Source organism: Pleurodeles waltl, chromosome 9 (assembly GCF_031143425.1).
Source record: "Pleurodeles waltl isolate 20211129_DDA chromosome 9, aPleWal1.hap1.20221129, whole genome shotgun sequence".
Taxonomy (NCBI): Eukaryota; Metazoa; Chordata; class Amphibia; order Caudata; family Salamandridae; genus Pleurodeles; species Pleurodeles waltl.
In genome coordinates, this window is record NC_090448.1 from 867,071,067 (window position 1) to 867,094,515 (window position 23,449).

The 23,449-nt window shown below is 44.4% G+C and overlaps 1 protein-coding gene across 7 annotated transcripts in view; it reads left to right on the forward strand.

The window, feature by feature from the left end:
- Positions 1 to 23,449, forward strand: part of ZC3H14 (zinc finger CCCH-type containing 14) — a 223,213-nt gene that overhangs the window by 67,064 nt on the left and 132,700 nt on the right. For 4 of the 7 annotated variants that reach the window (XM_069208142.1, XM_069208145.1, XM_069208140.1 and 1 more), the window contains exons 6-7: positions 97 to 535; positions 7,491 to 7,666. In XM_069208142.1, the coding sequence (XP_069064243.1) occupies positions 97 to 535; positions 7,491 to 7,666 (615 nt within the window). The remainder of the gene's footprint in view (positions 1 to 96; positions 536 to 7,490; positions 7,667 to 23,449) is intronic. The other 3 variants (XM_069208146.1, XM_069208143.1, XM_069208141.1) reach the window with 1 other exon arrangement.

Consider the following 23,449-nt stretch of genomic DNA (forward strand, 5'->3'; position numbering starts at 1 on the left):
TTGACCTATACTTGAAATGTGCCTAATCATAACAGAATAAAGTATAGTCTTGCCATTATAAAGTGTATTGTTAATTTTACTTTCTATTATTCTAAGCAGGCAACATTCAGAGGATGGTCCAGCACCTCGCCTTACATCTGCTGTGAAACCCATGAGAGACTTGGCGCCCTCTGAAGCGATCATAGACATCCAGCCCAATGCAGACGACCTCATTGATGAGGACCTCAACTATATGCCTGAAAATCCAGTTCTGCCCCAAAAGAAGCCCTCTGCGTCCACCGTATACGGCACCTCCCGGCCCTCTGCAGCACTTTACAGACCACCAGGGAGCAGTCTGCAACATTACCAGGGCACAGAATTTGCAACTCGCTCACAGAGAGTGCCCCAAGTGAGCATCCAGCCTGATAAGCTTGCAGATTCTGAGAACTGCTGCCCTCTTGAGACAGTTAAGCAGTATGACACAGAAGGATCTGGCCATGCAGCTGAGTTGCGCCGAACCACAACTAAATCTGGGTTTGAAAGGAATGGACGAGAGGTTAGTACCTAATTGTAAATTGGCTTTACCTTTCAGAATGTTACAGGAAGACTTTTGAGATCTATTGCGGATGGGTGTTCATGTATAGCTGTTAGAGCATTAATGAGCATTGCAGATTTCAACGAGACTGTCCCTTAGTTTCCCCGTACCATCACACAACTTTGAGATAAAGAAAAACAATTAGTCCTTTTCCCTACCAGTGCACTAGTAGCTACTGTTTTGTGAAAATTTATCATGATTATTCAGAGCCTTAATTGCTTTTCCTTTTATTTGTCTAATTTTAAAACAGAGTACAATACATAATCTTCAAAAACTGCCTTTGTTTTCTTTAGTCAGTATGTTTTTTTGGCCACTTCCTTGTTTTTATTTTTCTAATCAGATATCCACCTTTTGTTAATCCAGTGGCATACATGCTTGTATATCTGCAGTAAAACTTATTTAAAACGTGGAGGCTGTCTTCTGTGGCACATGAGCAGACTGATATTTTCACACGATAAAAAACAAAATGACTTTGGGGCCCCAAATGTGTGGATGTAATGCCTCTGCCAACCTATAAACTCCTAGTGAGATTCCCTCAGCCTGCCCGGTTACTTCCACCTTAGCATGTAAATATTCTGCAATGCAGCTACACTTTGAACTGTATAGCTAACATAGTATTTATTTCTTATTAAGTTTGAGTCAGAATATCCTCTCGTTTGTAGGCTCTTGACTTATTTTACTGTCTTGCCTCAGAAGACCTCTTTTAATAAATGCAATTTACTATGGTTACAGGTCCTAAAACACCAGTAACAGTATTGGGCTCCCACTCTATTAATATATGGATAGTTTGCATTTGCCATTGTGGAAGTATGTACACAAGCTGGATGCATTATGTGCAAGTCTTTTTCATGCTCCTTGGAAATTGAGTGCTTCATAGCTGGCAAGCAGAAGGTAATTGAAAACCTTTTTGTAAACCTCAAATCCAATTGGTCGTTTTGTTCCGGACAGAGCATTCGGACCAAGAAAATGGTCACTGACTTAAAAGGAGATGTGGGCAGGTGTTCTCACCCTGCAACTATGTCCTATGATGATGTTCTTTAATACCTGTTTCCAGTTTTTTATTTGTGTTTGGTACTGCAATCACAAGTGTCAGAGCCTTCGGTCCAATTCAGGCAACCTAACAAAAAAGCTGCCAGATATCAGAGTATAGGGTTTGACGTGGCACATACTTAATACACAGAGTGAGGCATGGCAGCAAAACTAGTGTTCAATAATGTTAGCAATCATGTTTGGTTCTGTTAGCACAGTGTAAAATGCTACTTAGGGGGTGTTCTGTTGCTACTTTAGTAGACTCCCAGGACTATTTGTTAGATTGTCTTTTACTAGGTAATTCTTCGTGGTTTTGAGACTTCTTTGAACCCCCTCAGATGAAAGAGTGAAGATCAAAGCTTTTGACCAGGTAGTTCTTCCTAGTTTTGAGCCTTTTTGGAACCTCCCTCAGATGAAGAGTGAAGATCAACACTGTTAACAGGGAACAAGATTCTCCTAATCCTATTTAATTCAGTTTTTTACCACAGAGAACAGGATGTTTGTGCCTCCATTTCAGATTTTTCCTGAGCCCAAACAATCAGATGAGACTGACAGAAATCTAACACGTCACTGACTTGCATAGGTGGTGAGCTGGTGAGGTCAGAGAGAACAGCACATCAAGGTGGATAGTGAGGAATCTAACTGTAGACGTTTGGGGTTAACGGGGGGAAGAATAGAGGAAGGTTGGCCACCTCTAGTCTTGGAAATATTGTCATCCCACTATCATAGCCTCTGATGTATTTTCAGGGCTTTGTTTTTGGAGGTGTCTAACATTTTGATTTCAGCAAAGCATAAGTTCACAACCTGGATTTGGTCTAATATTATGCTGAAGCCATGGAGGCAAGGATATCCTCATTCTATGTTTTAGGTTTAGGGATAAAACTGCAATCTTTATGTCGGGCATTGCCTTCAGAAGCTCTATGCAGCAACACAACTAAAGTAATCCATGATACACAAAAGAGCAGTGTAAACCACCATTTCATCATATGCTTTATACGTTTAGAATTTAGCACGTCTTAAGAGTTGTTATTTTAACATAGATAAAAGGGACCCTAATGCAGTCCATGGAATTTTCTGCATTGCCCCCAAATCTTGCTGATCTTTCCAGTGCAGTCATGACTGGAGTATACCACCCTGTCTGCAGACATGCACCAGCTTGTGTTATATACAAACAAACCATGGAGGAAGCTGTTTACAACCCCACACCCTATCAACAGTTTGAGATCACTGCAAGTTTCACTCATTTTAATGAGATGTGCTCCCCAGAAATCCAGCAGCACTATCTTTACTATAGTGCTTTCCAGAACTGTAGAACAATGGATTTTAATCCTGCTCCAAAAAGTCTGTACTTGAGTACATTGCCATATATTAAGAAACATACCTTCTTGTCCCATCCCCTCATACATGTAGCATCATTGATTTCCCCAAATGATACAAGTTGTGGGTGAGCAGAATGATGAACGATCCAGATTGGATTGCTGTGTGCCTCAGGTGCCTTTGAGCTACATCCCCGTCCTCCAACTTCAGTTGGCCCAGACCTTTTTCCCAGTGCTCCTTCAATTTATCTAAGAATTCTGAAATGTCAGAAATCAGTGTCCTATAAGTCTTAGAACTGCCTTTTCTCATTAAAGGTTCTGACAGTGCTCTGTTTTGCAAAGGCTATTTTTTCTCCATTGCCTGTAGTTTATTTGCATATTTTCTCAGGGTGGATCTCAATTGCATATATCTAAAGGCCTGAGAAGCCTGAAGGGAAAGTTCATAACATAAGCATGCAAATGTTTTTATGTCTTCCATTCCTCACCTATTTTCCATCTTCGAGATCCCAGTCCTGTTCCAGGAATAGAATCTCCCCTGACTGTCATCCCCTCCAGATTTTGAAGTCCTTCATGCTTTCTCTTGTAACCACTTCCTGGAAGGGATGCATTTATTTTCCATGCACATAACAGTCTTCATTGGTTCCACTAGTCACCTGAAAACCATACCTCCGTATGTATCCTGAATTATTCTGTGTCCCTCATGGCATGCCAATCTATTAATAGTTATGGTTCCTGTTAGAAAGGAAATTCTTATTTATTCACGAACACTTAATGGGAGGTATCCCTAATTGGAAGCCAAACAGTATTTCCATGTAACAGGCTGTGAAGTCCCACCAACATAAACATTGTTCCAGGGAAATTCTAGGGGTGGCCCTCTTCTAACAGTAGCGTATGAAGTGCATCGTTCAGTTTATCAAAAAGCCCACCATGACCCAGTAGGGGATATTATACAGAATGTATAAGAATTTCTGGGGATTGCCATTTTATACAGTGCCACTCTTCCCAGCAAGGACAGGGAGGGAGTTCTCCCATGCAACTCTTCCTCCTTAAAGTACACCAGTAATGTTATTTGCTTACTGTTAAATAAGATTCTTATCTAGGTTATGTAAATAGCTTGAATCTTCGTCTGGAAACCTGAAGTGAGGAGTCACAGCCTGTTTGGGTGACCAACCAAAAAAGGAGAGAAGTGTAATTGTGCCCTGTTTATGTAAAGTTTTGTGTGCTGTCCCCATAGACTCTTGAATTGTGTAACAGTCAACATTAGAGTTTTTGGGATCATCAGCAATATCATAGGAGCAAATCCATCCTCTCCACCACAGCAGTAGCCTAATGGAGTGTTGTTAATAATAATCGGGGAGTTACTGCTCTGTAGCATACAGCAACAGCTACTCTTACCTTGTTTAATCTTGTGCAGCTTCAAATTTTCTGGACTCTCCATCACCATGTTGGAAGGGATTTATGGTGTTTTTTGAGGAACTTGACTTCTCCCCTCTCACGTATAGGCAAAGACGGTTGCTACATTTAGGGTCATTTTGGATGAGTAGGTGTGTCGTTTTTCACTCACAGACACCTTTGTGTAGAACCACGGGCAGGTTCAAGGCCTCTATTCCATCATCCATGCACCTGAAATTATGTGAAATAATATTTATGAACATTAATCTCCCTGAGACATGTAAAGACAAAGGGCTTAATTTAGAGTTTGATGGACAAATGTGATGGATATCCCGTCCGCCGTATTACGATTCCATTGTTTCTTATGGGGATCGTAATATGGCGAATGGGATATCTGTCACGTTTGTGACAGAGTAGCCCATCCACCAAACTCTAAATCAGCCCAAAGTTGGGTAGCTTGCAAATTTGGGGCACACTTGGGACTAAACACCTGTTGTGAAGAGAACTTGGTTGGAGTGCAGACAGGTGGTAATGCATTTTCTAGTTTCTGCCTGCAACTACACCTGTTTGCCGGCTTGGTGAAAGTCCTCTTTATCAGAAGCCCAAGGCTCCATCATGAACCATTCCTTAGATTTGTAGGGCTTAGGCCTCCCACTGATTTTGTTGTTTTCCCATTCCCAAGAAAACAAAGCTTAATTACCCAGAAACCTTCCTGTGGTGTATTTTGCTTTCAGCTTATCAACAAAGGTTCATTTAGTGACGTCAGGGGCTCGGGTACTCCTACACTCTGTTTTTGATCGGAAGGTACTTCATTAAGAGGTGAAATACACCAACATATTTGTTTCTTGACTGAGTAGATTTGGTATGAAGTGTGTTCCTGTCTTGGACTCTTCCAGGGTACCAACATTAATTTTCATTTTACTTAACAGTCTCGAACCACTTCAGAGCTGCTCCTTTCTGTGTGAGCCCACAGCTAGACCTTACATGTTTGCTTGTTTTGCAGCATGCAAACAAATCTGTGAGAATCCATCAGTGTTTCAATAGTAAGTGAAGACTTCACTCCTCAGTTCAAGTTTTGGTCACTGGTAATTAAACTGTTTTTGACTTAAACAAATCAGTTCTGATGGTCATATGGTTTCAGTATTGCAATCATCTATGTTTGGCTCCATTTTGCACTTTTAAAATGCTCAGATTTTGAGTAGGAAAGATTTGACAGTATTATTCATGAATCCAGAAGATCAACTTGTCTGCAGCATTTTATATTTCTTCCTGATTTAAAACATATGCAATTAAATAATGATTTTTGTATTGATTCATATTTGTGCCCTATGCTTTAAACCTACTATAAAACATACACTTCTAATGTCAATCAGTGCAGACCAGTTTATCGGTGCATGAAATCCTTTATTGTGGGGCAATAATACATTTGTTAGGCAAAATAAATCACTATTTGATACTCATTCAAAACACACACAAACAAATCAGTTTCGAGAATCCCATCTTGTTCAAATGCAACAGGGTTTTCAGTGTCTTACCTTGCTCATGTGCTCACTAAAGTACCTTGTGTACCTTCCAAGGTTCACCCATGCCTAACACTTTTTAAATTTTTTATTTATCAAGGTTTTGATTATTAGTAAACATAACTTCTTAAAAAAATCAACAATAAATCTGTATCCCACATACCCCAAGTTATAGCAAGTCTTATTTCCTACTGGGGAACCCGTGTCTAATGCAAGCATGCACAATAGCATAGCTCACTACCAAACTAAGATTTAATACCTTTATATGTCATCCCAAGATTGTCTCCAACCCCCTGCCCCAGACTGTAGCATGCTTCTGTGGTCACCACTGAGCCTCATAAACAGGCCTTTCCAGTATACAGCAAATGTCCATACACGCCCTCCACACTACCTCTGAAGGGTGTTCAGTTCACCTCGGTTGGCGAGCTGTCTCTCTTTCACGGATCACAAGACCCTTCTGTAGCAGGGTCTCTCTGCGTACATAAACCCCTCATCATCAAAGATGATGAGCAGAGCCATTTTGGGAGTAAGGTCGAAGAGTCCTCCCAGAGCCAACCATATGGAATTCCAAAAGGGAGGGAAAGCTGCTTAGCTCCAAACGTTGGACAGAAAGAGACATTTCAAAGGATGGACAAAGTGGGCAATTGTCCAGAGCCCCCACCTTCCAAGAATTCCAGTGGCAAAGCAAACTTTCTTTCTATTTGATCACTGTCTATTCCATTTCTCTACCTAAACCTCTCTCCCTCTGTACCTGCATGTACCTCCGACTCTGCCTCTCTACCTATCTCTTCATCTTAAAGGGTCAATGGCAACACACATTTCAACAGCTTTTGAGGAACATATAATTTAGTATTGTTTGTCATAATGCAGGCTTGAATTAGCTAGAAACGGGTAATACAATTCAGATTTGTTCTGTACAGGGACTTTGCAAATATGTCTTGCCAGGGGCTTCCAAAATCCTTAAGATGACACTATAGAATGTTAACAACCGTCTCTGTTCCAATGTATCAAAGGGTATCAGCAGTACTTTTCGTTAGGCAGAGCCTGTGTGGCGTCAAGTAAATGTGATGCAGGTACCTAAATTGGATCCAGCAGAATTATGCTGAGTTAGTAAATTCCTGCAGGGCCATCAATACCATTGCTCTTTAAAAATCATGACCGTTCACTCTCATTTTACCCGCAGACCAGGAAAGGAAACTGGAGTGTTAATGACCATGGACTTGTATATGGTTGAAACTGGACCCCGCTGAGGAGACAGGACTTAATTAGTTTAGCCTCTATCAGACAGTATTTCGGCAGGTCGGCAGTCACAGGCAAATATGACTGAAGTGTATGTCTCAGCTGTAGATATTTATAGAATTGGGACCTTTCTAACCCAAATTGGTAATCAACAAATATTTGTAAGCCTTTAATACCAATAACATGGCCAAGTGATGTTATGCTTAGGGTGTCTCAGCCCTAGAATATCTGTAGAGCACTGATCTGGGGTAGACGACCACATCACCAGCTCTGCCTGATTCTTCAAAGTTTATCACCTTCAAATTATCATGCTTTCTCAGCAAACATTTTGCAGCTGCCGATCATAGTGTAATATAATTTGTGCACTGATCATTAACAGTCATTTATGTGTCAGTCACATTAGTCCATTACTGCCAACAGGAAAGCAACCCCAGGAGGAGAAAACTACAGTCTGTCAGTTCTGTGGTAAAAGTGAAGAAATTTAACAGTGATGGTCAGGAAGAGGATGAGGATGATGAAGAGGAAGATGATGACCGTGGGTCACGACCAGCAAGCCTTCCTAGCAGTGTGTCTGTCCCTGCAAAGCCTGAAAGGAGGTATGTCAGTCATGGGGTAAACCCTCTTAGTACTGTTACAAATGTCTTTACTTGTATGCATGTTGTTTATGTGCCTAATCTACCATGTTCAGGTACTGAAGTCATTTCTAATTTAGAATGTTGCAATTTACATTACAATCCTGCATGGATGTGAGGATTGCCAAGTAAGCTGATAAACTAGACAGAGACAGATGAACAAGAAATTTGTCAAATTGGGAGAACAAAAGAGAAATCCAAGTGTCGGGTAAAGAGCACATCAGAGAGTGAAACCAAAGAGCTGACAGTAAAAAGGAGCTTTTGGACAAGAGGCAAAGAGGAGATAGGATGAACTGAGAGAGGCATGCTGTTGTTCCAGAAGGACTAAATCATTAAGGAGGGCTAACACCTAAGATGTATATAATGGCAGTGAAGGCTTGCAATATTGCCTGCCAACTTTGGACACCAGAGAGACCGGGGAGGGCCAAGAGAACTGGGTCCGGTTTGGGTTCCTGGGCACAGAAAAATTCCAGAAATATAAAGGACCTGAACAGTAGGAATACCAGAGAAAATTGGAATAGTGTGAGTGGGAGACAATTGCATGCTTGTGAAGTAAGCATTCTTAGATGGTTCTTCAAAGTATTGTATACATATTGTGGTATTCCTACTGCTCTCACAATTTGTTCACCCAATGGCCCATTTCTTTTGATTTCAGTCTTGATTCTTTATTTGTTATGAGCTATGCAGGTCTCACTTACTCGACAAATTATATAGAATTACTCTATTAATTTTAGTCTTGCCCAGTCTGGATTCTTTTTTTCCTCATTATTAGGAGAGATGTAATTTCAGATACAATCAGTGCTACCAATCAGGACTGTCAGACCAACGGCTACACATATTTTTGATACATAGAGTTAAAATAAAAAATTACATGCAGGGGTGTGGAATTTATTAAAATATCTACTTGTCCACGGGACAGGTTGCTTCTCAAATCTACTTGTCCTGTAAAAAGATCTACTTGTCCCTTTGGTGCCATGTAGTGTGGCGCCAAATTATAGCAGCAATCTCATTATGTAAGAGCTCTGATAATAGCCTCTCTGATTATGCCAGGGCTACTACCATAGTAGGGCTTGAATACTTGCAGTTTCAATCCCTACTGTAGCAATTTCCTTATTTTTCCACCTTTCTGCAGATCTGCATACTGGGGCTGGAGGAAGCAGTAAGCAATAGTTCCAGGGCTGGAATGCCTTTGAGTCTGCAAACCTACTAACCTGCATGTTTTAAAGATTTTCACCAGCTTCTCTCTAATATTTTCCCATAATAAGAAAGAGTGGACATTTACTCCTGACAATGGCAGGATTAGAACTTCTTCCAGGGTTGGGAAGAAAGTGGCTGGAGGGAAAATGAACTTGCAAATGCTCAATAGATTTTCACATGAGCAAATCTACACATGCGTATTTACCCATGCTAAAATACAGTTCACAAATATTTTATAGGGGTACGACATATACCATGGGTGCACTTCTGTGACTTTCTTTAAGAATTTGGGGCCACATGTAGGTAGGTTCAGATTTGTGACCCGCAAATTGCGAGTCGCAAATCCGAATGTAGGATGGTGTCCCTGACACCATCTGTGATTCGCAAGGGCTTCGCAAATGCACACCTCATGAATAATCATGAGGTGGGTCGCAATTTGCGACCCCCTTGCGAATGGCGGCCTCACAGGGATGGTGGCCTGCTGGAGACAGCAGACCACCATGTCTGTGACTGCTTTTCAATAAAGCAGTTTTTTGTAATGCAGCCCGTTTTCCTTAAAGGAAAATGAGATGCATTACAAAAACGAAAAATGAAACTTTTTCGTTTCATTTTTTCAGAGCAGGCAGTGGTCCGCAGGACCACTGCCTGCTCTGAAAAAATGTTTACAGTGACATTCACAATGGGGAAGGGGTCCCAGGGGGACCCCTTCCCTTTTGTGAAAGTGTTAGCACCCATTTGAAATGGGTGCAAACTGCGATTGGTTTGCGCCCGCATTCGCAAAACAATCCTACGTTGCACTGTGAGTCGCAATTAGGAAGGGGACACCCCTTCCTAATTGCGAGTCGCAAACCCGTTTTGCGATTCGGTAACCAGGTTACCGAATCGCAAAACTGGGTTTGTGCATCGCAATGTGCTATTTGCACGTCGCAAACAGCGAAAGTCGCTGTTTGCGACATGCAAAAAGCTACCTACATGTGGGTCTTGGTCCCTAATTAGGTCTGGTGTTAACAAAGACATTTTGTTTTTATTAAACTTCTATTTCTCTCTCTTTCGGCTGGCTTTACTGTGAGTGATCGCATTCTTCTCTTCCACAAGGAGCATATTGGCACACAAAGTAGTTTTGTTCAGTGTCAGGAACTACAGTGGCAATCAGTGACGTAACGAAACTGGAGGGTGCCCCTTTGCAAAGAACATGGAGGAGCCCCCTCTCCAGACTCACTCAGGGCAGGTGCTGTGCTGAAGGGGCCCCCTGGAGGGCGGCTGCGGGGCCTTTGTTATGCCACTGGTGGCAACATGTGCTTTTAGAGTTCAAAAACGTTTTTTTTTTTTTTTGCCAGTGTTTGTTACAATGTTGAGGGCCTGGTAGCTCCCACAACAATAAAGTGTTACAAAAGCCATGTCAAAACAAGACACGCATTGATGAAACTAAAAGACTTATAAAAATATGTCAGATCAGTTGGCTTTGTCAGTGTTTGTTTATTTTTATGCTTCCCATAATCGTGTTGAAAATGGTTACACTGATTTTCCATTAGAAATATTTTTGGGAAATACTAGCATGCATCAAAACATTTTACTAAATGACACTTCATTTGCATATAATCGGAGAGCATTCTGGGAGCATTATACTTAGCCTCATAGCCTAAACTTTTCAAACATGTGTATACACGTTTTTTTTTTTTTTTGTACTGGAACCAACGTCAGTAGTGAAGTGTGACCTTAAAACATTTATTTACAGCACTCACCCTAATAATGAAGGTTTTCAAATAATGAACCATAAATACAAGTTCGAACAGCATTATCTTTTGGAAACACATTACCTCAACTGCAGAGAGGTCCACTCTCTGTAAACAGGCAGCCAAAGGGTTTGTGCTGCAGAGGGTTGGGCCTACTTGTCCCAAGGACAAAGTAAACATAAAATCTTGTTGCCCTTGACCCCAAACAAGATGTCCCGGTGGGGCGATAGGAATTCCATATCCCTGACATGTTTTCCTAAAGAAGTTGCTCATTGATTTAATGTAGTGTGTTGTAGTATGTTTATAGCCTGTGTGGCTGTAGGTACACATGGTTTGAATACTCATTCCATCTAGTATTGGGTCAGAACATTACAAGTTGTTTTTCTTTGGAGAAGCTTTGACTTGGGGATGTAGAGTGGCACCTCTCTTTTTTTTTTTAAATAATATTTTTATTGATTTTAAACAGATGGTAAACAGTGAGATCGAGTTGGAAACACTTATATGAAAAATGTCTACATGGCAAACGCCAGGGTCTCAAAAGATGAACAGTACATTAGGAAGACGTGTTTCTCTTTATATTTAAGTGTGCCGGAGGTGTACCACATATGCTCATTCCAGGCCACAGTACACATACCAGGGGCCCCAGATCTTATATTTCTTCGGGCAAACTTGGGCCCTATATGTGACCTTTTCAGACCTCATATAAAGATCCATGCCCCTCCCCCAATCCTCTATCATTGATGACTCAGTGGCCCCCCTATCTGCGAGCAATATCCCTCTTAACCACCACCAGACCCAGATTACAGAAGAGTAGTTGAATTCTTGGGATATCAATGTCCATGGAAATGTCTAGCAGTATATATTTGGGGTCTGCAGGTGGGGATATGTTAAGGAAATTACCTTGTTCAGTTAATATTTTCTCCCACAATTGATGGACAATCTGATAGTCCAATAGGGTATGTAGGAATGTGGCTGTGTTTTGCATCCCAGATATTCCGGTGATGCAGCTCTCCCAAATTGGTGAAGCCTAACTCGATCATGATGTGCTCTATGGAGTATCTTATTTTGGATAGGCCTCAGACTTATTTTTATTGTGACTTCTCTAGGATGCATAAGGGCCGCTTCCCGTTCAGTATCATCTGTGTCTCCCAGTTCCTTTCCCAAAGTCTCTCTTAGCTTCCGGAGATTGTCTGGGACGTTATTGGTTATAGTTTTATGCGTGTTATGTATAGTCTCCAGAAGATCTCCCAGCTTAGCTATTCCTATGAGGTCCCACGACCGAAACCCTCTCAGTTTCCCAATTTCTCTGAGGCTCTGACCGACCCACAGTGGGGTCTCCCCCGTAATCTTTCCCGCCCACCCCAAATGTTTGCTAGTTTTGAGCCAGGCCTCATTGACTACCTGCATCGCTGGTAGCAACCTCTTCCATCCATGGCCACCATATAAGTAGTGCAAGTATGGGTGTGTCTGAAACTGGAGGCGTTCTGCTTGGTAGATGGGGTGATCCGTGGGCATGTGTACCCACTCATTAATGACAATCAAATAAGCCACCCAGTAATATGCCGTAATGTCTGGGAGGGCCAGGCCTCCATTGTATTGATTTCTCTGTAAGGTCTGCAGTGCTATCCTAGGATGTCTTCCCCCCTATATTAATCTAGGAATTGCTCCATTAATCTTAGTGAAATAGTCTTCGGAGATGGAATAATAACTATTCTGCAAAATTTAAAGACATTTGGGTAGCATTATCATTTTAAACATTGTAACGTGGCCCGTCATAGTCAGTGGTAAGTTTGCCCATCTGCTCATATCTGTCTGACATTCTGCTAGTACATGATAGAGTTTTTGTTCTAGATCTCTTTCTCTATCTAGGGTAATATACATACCCAAATATCTGAACCCGTCCCGTGTTTTACCCATGTGACGAGTCAAATCATCCAACTCCATATTTTCCCCAATCGTGTATAGATGTGACTTATCCAAATTTAAATTGTATCCCAAGTGTTACAGTGCTGGAATAGTCTCCTCTGGGGGCACGACAAAGAGAAGGACATCATCCACATAGAGAGAGATCCTCTCGTCCTCCCCCGGATTGTCCCCTATACTGAAGCATCTAATCACTCGATTCTGAATCCGGCAGGCCAGTGGTTCCAGTTTCATGGCATACAAGTAGGAGGAGAGGGGCCAACCTTGCCTGGTACCCCGTCCAGTTGGGAAATCGGCCGACTGAACACCATTCACCCTGACCGCAGTTGAGGGCCTACTACAGAGGATCCTAATTCATACCTTCATTTTAGGGCCTAAACCGTATTTTTTTCATCACCTGTACCAGAAATGGCCAGTGGACCGCGTCAAATGCTTTTTCAGGATCTGACGTGAGGAGGTTCTGCAGGTCCCTTCTATAACGTACTGTCTCCAGCCTATTTTAGAGTTGACGCAGATTAAGCCTGGTCGACCTCTGTGGCATGAAACCAGATTGGACACTGTGGATTAGAAGGCTGATAACTTTTTTACTCTGGCAGACAGTACTGATGCCTGTATTTTTTAATTTTTATAAAACGTTTTTTTATTTTTATTAATATGATGACGAACAGCACAAACAAAACCCAACAGGTCACTGGTACAATTGGCACAATTATGATAACACATCAGGCAGGTCCAAGGTAAAACAGGTTGATGCATAGATTGGAGCCTCTGCCCCGCACACTGAGCTACAGATCCCTCCCCTACAATAAAACTAGACTCCTTGCCCCGTCCCAGCTGCCCCACACCTTTGTATATTTGGCCGGTCGCCCCACGCTTTGAAGACCAACTTCTGCTGCGCACACCAGTCCACCCCACGACGCCACTTAGTGATCACAGGGACAGTCTTGGCCTTCCAGTTTGCTGCAGTGTCTCTCTTGGCTACCAGACAGGCCACTCCCACAAAAGTCCGGAGTGCTCTGTTGGGACCCACCCCATCAAGTAGCCCCAGAAGAACTGGTAACAGGGCAAGTTCAACCTCTATCCGTACCAACTTCGAGACCTCTCTGAGCACTGCTCCCCAATAGTTGGCTATCTGCGGACAAGACCACACCATGTAAAAGAAGTCTGCACGGGGGCTTGCGCCATGGGGATAATCCGCTTGAGCTACGTAACCTGCCAGGCGTGAGGTATGCCGCATGCAGAAAGTAAGTCTGGACCACTCGGAGCTGGGAAGTCATGGTCAGGGATCGCGGGGCCATCAATGCCTCTCTCCACTTGCCATCATCAATCGGGCCCCTCCATACTGATGCTGGTATTTTAGTTTCTATATTTAAGAGTGATATTGGACTGTACGAGCCACAGTTCATAGGGGGTTTCCTTGGTATGTGTATAACCACCATGGTGGCCCCCCGTCTGGAGGCTTAGCATGGGGATGTCAGCTAGGTAAGATTCAATTTGTGAGGCATTGGCTAATGGGCGATCTCCATATAGGGCCTTGTAATATCTAGCAAATTCCTGCACTATTGCTGAATCCGTGGTGTTGAGTTGTACCCTCTGCATCCACAATAGTGTGGACCCACCTGGTTTCCTCCTCTCTTCTTCCCAGCCAGGCAACATCTTACCATCCGTTGCTGTGCTGCTTGCCCTGTGATTTAGTAAAGGTAGTGTGTTTCGCACTGAAAAGTTGGCGCAAATGGCACCACGCAGTGCACCAGACGATGCATTTACTTGAGTTGATTTTGCTGCTGCTTGAGTAGATTTTCTACTCAAGTGGCAGCCTTCTAACCGTGAACGTTCATAACCGCCTGCGGATTTCAAATCTCACTCACCAAATATTGTTCCCCAACTTAACGTTCTGAAGCAGCATGCAAGAAAAAATTCCACCATTTGGCGATTGGCAGAATTTGGCTGAAACTCTGTGTTACAAGAGTAACAAGGATTTGCTGAAATTCTGCCAGTTCCGCTGGCGGAACAGAATATTCCGTTTATCCCTCCACTGAAGTACAGGAGAAAGGCATGCCGGGAGCTTTCAAGATGCTTCAGGTGTTGCTGTGAGACACTCTAGATCTCTTTGAGGAACAGGGTCCCCTTTACTTTGAGGAAGAGTTAGTAGGTCCATCCGGGGCACCACTTGCAGAACGCACACGTGTTGGTAGAAGTCTCCAACCAGGGACAATATGACCTTTCAGAATCTATGCGCGTGGGAGCCCATGCCAAGAAGACACAGATGTCTGCGAGGCCAGGGGGCCATGATACATCCTCAGAAACAGCCATATAATATGGAAAAACACTGCTTCCAAGGGAGTTAGCCATCAAGCCTTGAATCAGCCAAAAAGAAAACTGCTGTTCATCCGCCACCCTCGAGCCTCGGTCAGAGCTCAGAGAACGTTTTGTAGACAACAGCCATGCCCTAATTTAATACCTTCGCGTTCTAAGGGGCCAAGCCTTTGTCTCTGGTGCCAGAAGCATTACAGCTAAAGTCTGAGCTGAAACCAAGGTCGAAAAATCCCTAGGCACCCAGCTCAGAAACTTTGGAGGCACTTACCCTTGAGAGACTGGCACAGGAGCTCGATGCCAGGCAAAAATTCACCCCAGCACCAGCAGAATTTCGGCAAAGCTTCCACATCATTAGCTGCATTCCTCACTTCCTCTCATTCAATGGAAGAGAAGGCTTACTTTTGAGGAGAAACTTAACGATTTGCTTCGGCATCCAGAGCTTAGATGCAAAGACCAAGTAACAACACCTCCTCCTCCACCTACCTCACCAAAGCAGGTGCCTTTTGCGTCACATGTGCCTTCACCATTTTTTTCATTACTGCCACACACACCACCACCTCATCCATCTTCAATAGCAGTCTCACCACTTCCTCCTGCACCCCTTCCAGAAGACTCTGTTCACTCCTTTGCCAAACATACAGACTGCACCAGAAGGAGACCCATATGATCAGCCCACAGGAATATAGAGGGGTTTGGGGGGAGGGAGCGGGGTTGATCCATGGGAAGACTACAGTCTCGACCACCAACCCTGAGGATCACAACAGAGTCTTAGCCAGCCAAACCATCACCACCAGATGACATCACAGCCTATCGTGCTGTAATACAGCTAGCAACTCAATACCACAGTGTCGCAGTGCACGCCTTTGTTGAGGCCCTCTCTAAGACCGAACATAAAGTTCCCTCCTTACTTATGTTAAAGGGTATGCTAAAGCCAGCCACTGACAACTTTAAGGACCATGTCAGGGCCAGGGTAATCACATCCCAAGTAGAATAAATACAGCTTTGCTGTGGACCTCCTTTATATCAGTGGACAGACTCCTCCATACTCTCTGGTTGTTCACACTGCCAGAAAGGGGTCATGGGGGATGCCCCACCCACGGGTAAAGAAAGCAAGGAAATAGGCACTGAGGGGAAAGTGCAACATTGCAGGTGTTACCACACAGTGGCGCATCACAAACTCAGTGGCATCACTCTAGATTACAGATGGATTCCATTAGAAGGATATTGAGGCATTATTACAGCATTGCCTTGAGGCCTACAGGAAGTGGTGTGAGGCACTTGTTATAGAGCGCAAGTGATTTCCTACCCAAAAATACATTGCGCCCTAGATGTGGCAGACAATGCCTCATGTAATATCAGTATCAGAATCTTGCTTCCTAGGCACGCCTGTGTCCTAGAATCAGGTTTTAAGCTGGAAGTGCAACAACCTCTCCCCAACATTCCATTCGATGGGTAACATCTTTTTTTGTCCCCAGATCGATGAAATGTTGGAAAATAAAGAAAGACATTGATATTGCCAAATTGTTGGGGGCCCTTCAAATAAGCACCTCACAGGGCACTTTTTTGCAGACTACACCCATGAGGGGCAGAAAACCAGCCAATACACCCATCCACAAACATACCAGCGGCATCAACAGTCCTTTCATGACCCTCAAAACAACAGGGTCTATTCAAGGGTAAGCTATAGACGCATCAGTGGTAGGCGCAGGGGTAGAGATGGCTTCAGAAATGGAGCCTCTGGCTCAAGCACTGACGTGCCCAAGCCTCCCCTGATCACATAACACCTGTTGAGGGGAGGATAAGGGTTTTCCCCTCACAGTGGGTGGAAATCACCTCAGACTAATGGGTGCTTGCAATAGTCCAATAGGGCCACTGCCTAGTTTTCCACAGCACCCCATCTAACATACAACCATGGCAAAGGATATTCAGTCAGCAGTACCTCACTCTTTTAGAAGAGTAGGTTTAAACCCTCCTTCAAAAAGGTAGCCCTACATCAATGGAGATGAGACTTCCTCATCCCCACAAAGACAAAACCTTACGAGCCAATCTGGATCTCAGGCAGCTCAACTAATTCATCCTGTCGGAGCACTTTTATATGATCACCTCATTGGACATGATCCCATTGCCTCGAAAAGGAAATTTTATAATGGCATTAGACCTCAAGGACTCCTACTGTCACATCTCAATCCATCCAGCCCATCAATGGTGCCCCTGGCTTGTGGTAAGTGGTCAGCACTATTAGTTCACTGTACTCGCATTATGGGATAAAAAAACAGCAACAAGGGTCTTTAACCTGTCTTGCTGTTATAGCTGCTCACCTCAGAAGGGGAGATGTCCATGTCTTCCCTTATCTGGATGACTGGGTGTAGAAGATGGAAACATACATCCAAAAAGCAGTCAATGTTCTGCAGTCTCCGGTTTACAGTAAACACTACGACCTTAGCAGGTCCAACCGTTCTTAGGCTCAAGTCCTAAACTCTGTTAAAGGGAAAGCTTATTCCTACTTTCAGAGAGTGAAATGGCATTTTAATAGCTCCTCCCTCCTTGCCACTCTAGCGTTCCATTACCACTAAAAACTGTAATTAAAATGCTTGAGAGGATGGCATCATGCACAGCAATTGATCCACATGCCAGCTTACACATGCTCCCCTTGCCACTCAATGGTCACAAATGGAGGATTAGTTGTAGGATCAGAAGTTGGTGAATGCCAGCACTCCAGTCTCTCTGCAGTGGTGGAGTACCAAGAACCTGTTGTCAAGCAGGCGTTTCTTAGACCCTCTTCTTCAAAATATCCTTGCCATCAGCACATTGCTCCTAGAAACAGGCACGTATCTTGGCAACTTAACATACATTGGCCCCTGTTCATCAAAACAGGCACATCATCTACCCATCTATTTCCCTGATGCTCAAAGCCTTCTACACAGCCGTCCAGGGCCAAGTAGTCCTTATAAAGACAGACAACATGACAGCAATGTATTACATATAAAAACTGGGGAGCGCTCATTCCCGCTTGCCATCCACCCTCTCACAACAAATTGGGCACTGGCAGTTCATCAAAACTTACAGCTCTTAGCGGGATATCTCCCAGTGGTAGTCAATTACTTAATGGACCTGTAAAGCAGGGTTCATCAACAAGCCCAGGATTGGGAACTCCACCCTAAAGTCCAACAACAGTCCTTTTGCAGGTGGGGTAGCCGAACTTCTTCGCCACTCATGAAAATGCAAAAAAAAAAAAAATAAATAACTTCCCTTCCAGGTACCGTCACTCACAGTTCAACAGCAATTTATTATGGATGAACTGGTCTGGGATATTGCATAGGCTTTCCCACCTCTTCCACTCATCCCATATGGATGAAGAAGTTGAAGCAAATGTCCATGACTCTCATTCTTGTGGCACCAACTTGGGCCACGCCGCTATGGTACTCAGTACTGCTAGATATGTCTATCTGCCTTCCCCGCTCACCTGAGAAGCTCCCCATCAGGTTGGACCTTTTCAGTCAACATCGGGGACAAATCAGACAGCTGGACCCCGGGGAGCTAAATTTAGCAATTAGGCACCTGAGGTCTTGGAGTACCAATATATAAAACTCCCACACTCATGTTTTACAGAGATCTGAAAAATATTTCTCTACCACTACTCAGCTCTTTGCTACGTATGCTAAGTCATACAAGGGTACGGCAATTTCTAAAACAGGGATTCCAAGCTGGTTTATGAAATGCATTTGTAGGAAAGTGCCATGGTTACCTCCCCCCCCCCCCCCCCCCCCTCACACACATTTTGCCTGATGTTGATGCCAACTTTGATTGGAAGTGTTTTGGGATCCTGCTAATCAGGCCCCAGCACCAGTGTTCTTTCCCAAAATCTGTACCTTTGTTTTCACAATTGGCACACCCATGGCACACAGTTAAGTCCCTTGTAAAAGATACCCATGGTACCAAGGGACCTGTGGCCAGGGAAGGTCCCCGAGGGCTGCAGCATGTATTATGCCACACTGGAGGACACCTCACCAAGCACATGCACACTGCCTTAGCAGCTTGTTTGTGCTGGTGGGGAGAAAAGGCAAAGTCGACATGACACCCCGCTCAGGGTGCCATGCCCACAAACCACTGCCTTTGGCATGGGCAAGTCACACCTCTAGCAGCCCTTACAGCCCTAAGGCAGGACGCACTATACCACAGGTGAAGGAATAGCTGCAGGAGCAATATGCCCCTACAGTGTCTAAGTCCATTCTTAGACATTGTAAGTGCAGTGTAGCCATATTGAGTATATGGCCTGGAAGTTTGTCATTAGAAACTCCACAGCTCCATAATGGCTTCACTGAATACTGGGAAGTTTGGTATCAGACTTCTCAGCACAATAAAGCCACACTGATGCCAGGGTGGGATTTATTGAGAAATGCACCCAGAGGGCATCTTAGAGATGCCCCTCTGTATGTTTTCCAAACTGCTAGTGCAGGACTGAACGCAGGGGGTGAGAGCCTTTATGTTCTCTGTGGCCAGAAACAAAGCCTGTCCTGGGTGGAGGTGCTTCAAACCTCCCCCCTGCAGGAACTGTTACACCTGGCAGTGAGCCTCAAAGGCTCAAGCCTCTTGTTACAGTGCCCCAGGGCACCCCAGCTATTGGAGTTTCCCACCCTCTGGACAAAGCCCCACTTTTGGCAGCAAGTCATGCTGGAAAATTAGGGAAAACAAGGAGGAGTAACTACCCCAGCTAGGACCACCCCTAAGGTGTCCAGAGCTGAGGTGACCACCTCCCTGCAGAATCATCCATCTTGGTTTGGAGGACAGAGACCAATAGGGTTAGGTTTGGGTCCCCCCTCCTCAGAGTGAGTAAACACCCTCAGGAACAGTAGCCATTGGCTACTGCCCTCTGACCCCTGTAACACCCCTAAATCCAGTATTTAAGGGCTCCCCTGAACCTAAGTCATCAGATTCCTGGTGACCTGACAAGAAATAAGAAGGACTGCTAAACCCCCAGCAGAGAAAAAGGAAGACGCAAACTGATTTGGCCCAAGCCCTACTGGCCTGTCTTCTTCTTCAAAAATCCTGCAACAAGAAAGCAACACATCCTGCGGGACCAGTGACCTCTGCCAAGCTCCAGAGTACTGGCCTGCACCACAAAGGACCAAGAACTTCAAAGAACAGCAGCCCTATCCAAAACAAAACTACACCAAAGGACTCCAGAGCCGCCCGGATCCGCAAGCTCCTGACCACTCTGCACCAGACACCCACGGCCCATGTCCAGGTGGCCCAACCAGCTAGAGAGGATTCCCAGGCGATTCCGAGCAAAAACCCACCCTGGGTTGACCTCTCCTGCCCCTCACAACAACACCTTCTGTGTGAATCCAGAGGACCCCCCTGACCGAGAAAGCTCCGAATGAAGATATCCGACGCCTAAAAGGACACTGCACCTGCAGCCCGCAGGCCTTAGAGAACCTGACCACTGGTGCACCAACATTCGGCAGGTGGCTCTCCTACTTGTCCAGCCTGTGGTTTTCCCGAACCGACCCCCTGGACCCAGCCTGCAGCATCTAAGTGACCCTCAGGGCCCCCCTCATAAGAAAGCATTGGTAGCCCGAGGCTCTGTTTGCACCCTGCACCTGGGTGCCCCTGTGCCGCTCAGGGTGTGTGTTTGGTGCCTACTTGTGGTCCCCTGGACTCCTCTAAACTCCCAGGGTCTGCCCTCCGAAGACGCGGGTACTTACCTGCCAGCATGCGAGCAGATCTGAAACTGAATGCCACTAGCCTCCATAGGAGCCCATGTTAAGCTTGCCTCAACTTTGACCTCTGCACCCGACCAGCCCCGTGTTGCTGGTGGCGGGGGTTTGGGGTTAACTTGAACCCCATCCTGTGGACTTCCTACCCTCCGGAGACTGAAACTGTAAGTCAGATACTTACCTGTAAATCATTCTAACTTTTTTTCCCCAGAAACTCTTTCAGAAAATTGCACTTTTTAAACAGATAATTTCCGAAATTTCAAATTTTTTATAACTTATCGATTCCAATCAAAGTGATATTGATTCACATGTAACTTACATATTTATTAATGTACTTACCTGCAACTTGAATCTTGTGGTTCTATAAATTAAGAAAATATATATTTGCTATATAAAAACAATTGGTCTGGGGTTACGTCATTGAGTGTGTGCTTCTTCTATTGTCTGTGTGTGTACAACAAATGCTTTGCTCTACCCTCTGATAAGCCTAACTGCATGACCACACTACCACAAAAGAGAGCATTAGTATTAACAAATTTAGCCTCTGTTAAGCCTCTGGGGAACCCCTGGACTCTGTGCACACCATATCTCATTTTGATATAGTATATACTGAGCCAGCTTCCTCCAGCATTCAAACCTAAGGCTGAGAGGGTGCTCTTAGTACTTCCTGGGGCATACTCTACACATAAGAAGGTGCTGCCCCTGTAGCTGATATACGTAAGGCAGCAGCATGGCCAACACCACACATGTTCAAGAAGCATTACTATGTGTACATATTAGTGTGAAGCAGGTTATGGTTGGACAGATGGTCTTAAGTCTGTTTCAAACATCTGCCTCATCTGTCCGATAGCCGCTGCAGGGAGGACACTGCTTGACAATCAATTCAAAATACTTTTTTTGCAGCCACCCATGATACAAATGGAATATGTTACTTACACTGTAAGCCTTACACTGTACTGCAAATATTATATGACTAAACTGTTAATAAAGACACATAATTGTTAAAAAAAGGCCTTAAACTGTATTTATTTGTTATTGGTATGTAGAGCTGTAGATTCACATGCACTCTTCCTCCTCCCCCGAAGCAGGCACTGATTGCATATGTTTTCTTGCCCTACCTACAGTGCAGAGGACACATAAATGTTCTATACATGCTCCACTTCATTTTTACCTTTCCTCTGCTGTGTGGAATATAATCTAAGGGTGGAGGCTGTGCCCTTGTGCATTATGGACTAAGGGAGTAGTCACTCTATATCAAGTGGCTCGAAGCTTCTTTGAAGAAAAACAACTTCATATGTGCATCCAACACCAGAAAGCTGGAGTATGCAAAGCATGTGAATCTACAGCACTACATGCTATGAACAGATGCTTACAGGTTAAGCAACATATTCCATATATTACATTTACAATCCCTATATTGCTGCATGTGTGTGCTATAGTGCTAATGTTTTCACAAGGGTGTATTTTTGTACATATAAGCCTACAGATATAACTTAAAGCCAGGGGGCATCTATATGAGAATGTGCATTTATCTGTGATAAATGTGGAAATATACTGTTTCCACTCTCCACAAAATCACATGGAGGATTGATGCAAACGGAAATGTCAGAAAACACAAATGCCATAAAACCAGCAGCTTTAACTATAACTCATAGACCTAAGACTTCGGGAAAGCATAAACATAACTGATGGAGAAGATAAGGGTGCTTACCTGTCCTCCTTTGTAAAGTCTCTTCCTGGGTTATGTGTTTAGTGTGATGTCCATTTATGGCAGAGTTTGTTTACTGCATACTTAAGTGATTTTTAGCTCAAGCGCGCAAGCGCTTTGAAATGTTGTAAGTTTTGTGTGCTTTTACCACGCCCATCACTTTCATTCGTTCCTGAGCTTGCCTTTCAAAAACCACTTGATGTTCTTGGTAAATGCTTTACATTTGTCCCGCCTTGAGGCTGTTTTTTGTCACGCCTTGCAGATTGCCCCTGTTACATGGATTATTGCACGATTGCCGATATACTTCAGGTGGCTGAACTATTTTTTTTTCCTTTTGCCTCTCCCCTTCGTGTTGCATGGCGGCCATGGCACTCACAGTATGAACAGGCACAACAGCGTGAACTTGATCAGCAGTATTGGAGCATTGGTCACATTGTTCAGAGTTACCTAATCAAAGAAATACTTGTGGCTCTCCCCTTAAAACACTGAAATCAGAAAAAATGCTTTACGTAAAACAGAAATCATCGGTTGCAACATTTGAATATACGAGGAACAGCGGGGAGAACATGGCGGGCTGCGGAGTTCACGTAGCGCGCTAGGGCGCTTCCGGCTCCGGTTCCTGGGGGGCGTGGCAGGTCGCGGCGGCTGAGCGGGCTGCGGCTGCAAGCACACGGATGTGCGCCCCGCAATTTGTGATATCTGAGGCAGACTGGAGGACAGCTGGGGCTGTCTGGTGGCATCGGGCCGCGCTGGAGCTGTGCCGGACCCGTAAAAGCGTGGCGCGAATTCCCCTTCGGGGGAATAGCAGCAGCAGTAGCTGCAGCAGCAGAACGGGCAGAGCAACAACCGAGAAGTGGCGGCTGGGAGAGCAACCCAAAGAGAATTCAGAGAAGAGAGCCAGGAGGAAAACGGTGAGGCAGTGTGCGGGGGGGGCGACTTCCCTTCCCCCCGCTTCCCTTATCAAGAGTGGAGGGGTCGGTCCAGTGGCCCCGGGACAATTTGGTTGCGACTGCAGAGGAGAAGGGGGACAAAGGGGGATCAGCAAAAAAAAAAAAAAAAAAAACGAAACCTAAATCTAAATCTGGGGAAGGAGGAAAGATTGCGGAGAGGAAGGCGGGAGAGAGCAAGCTTAAGGGTAGAGATAAGTTGACGC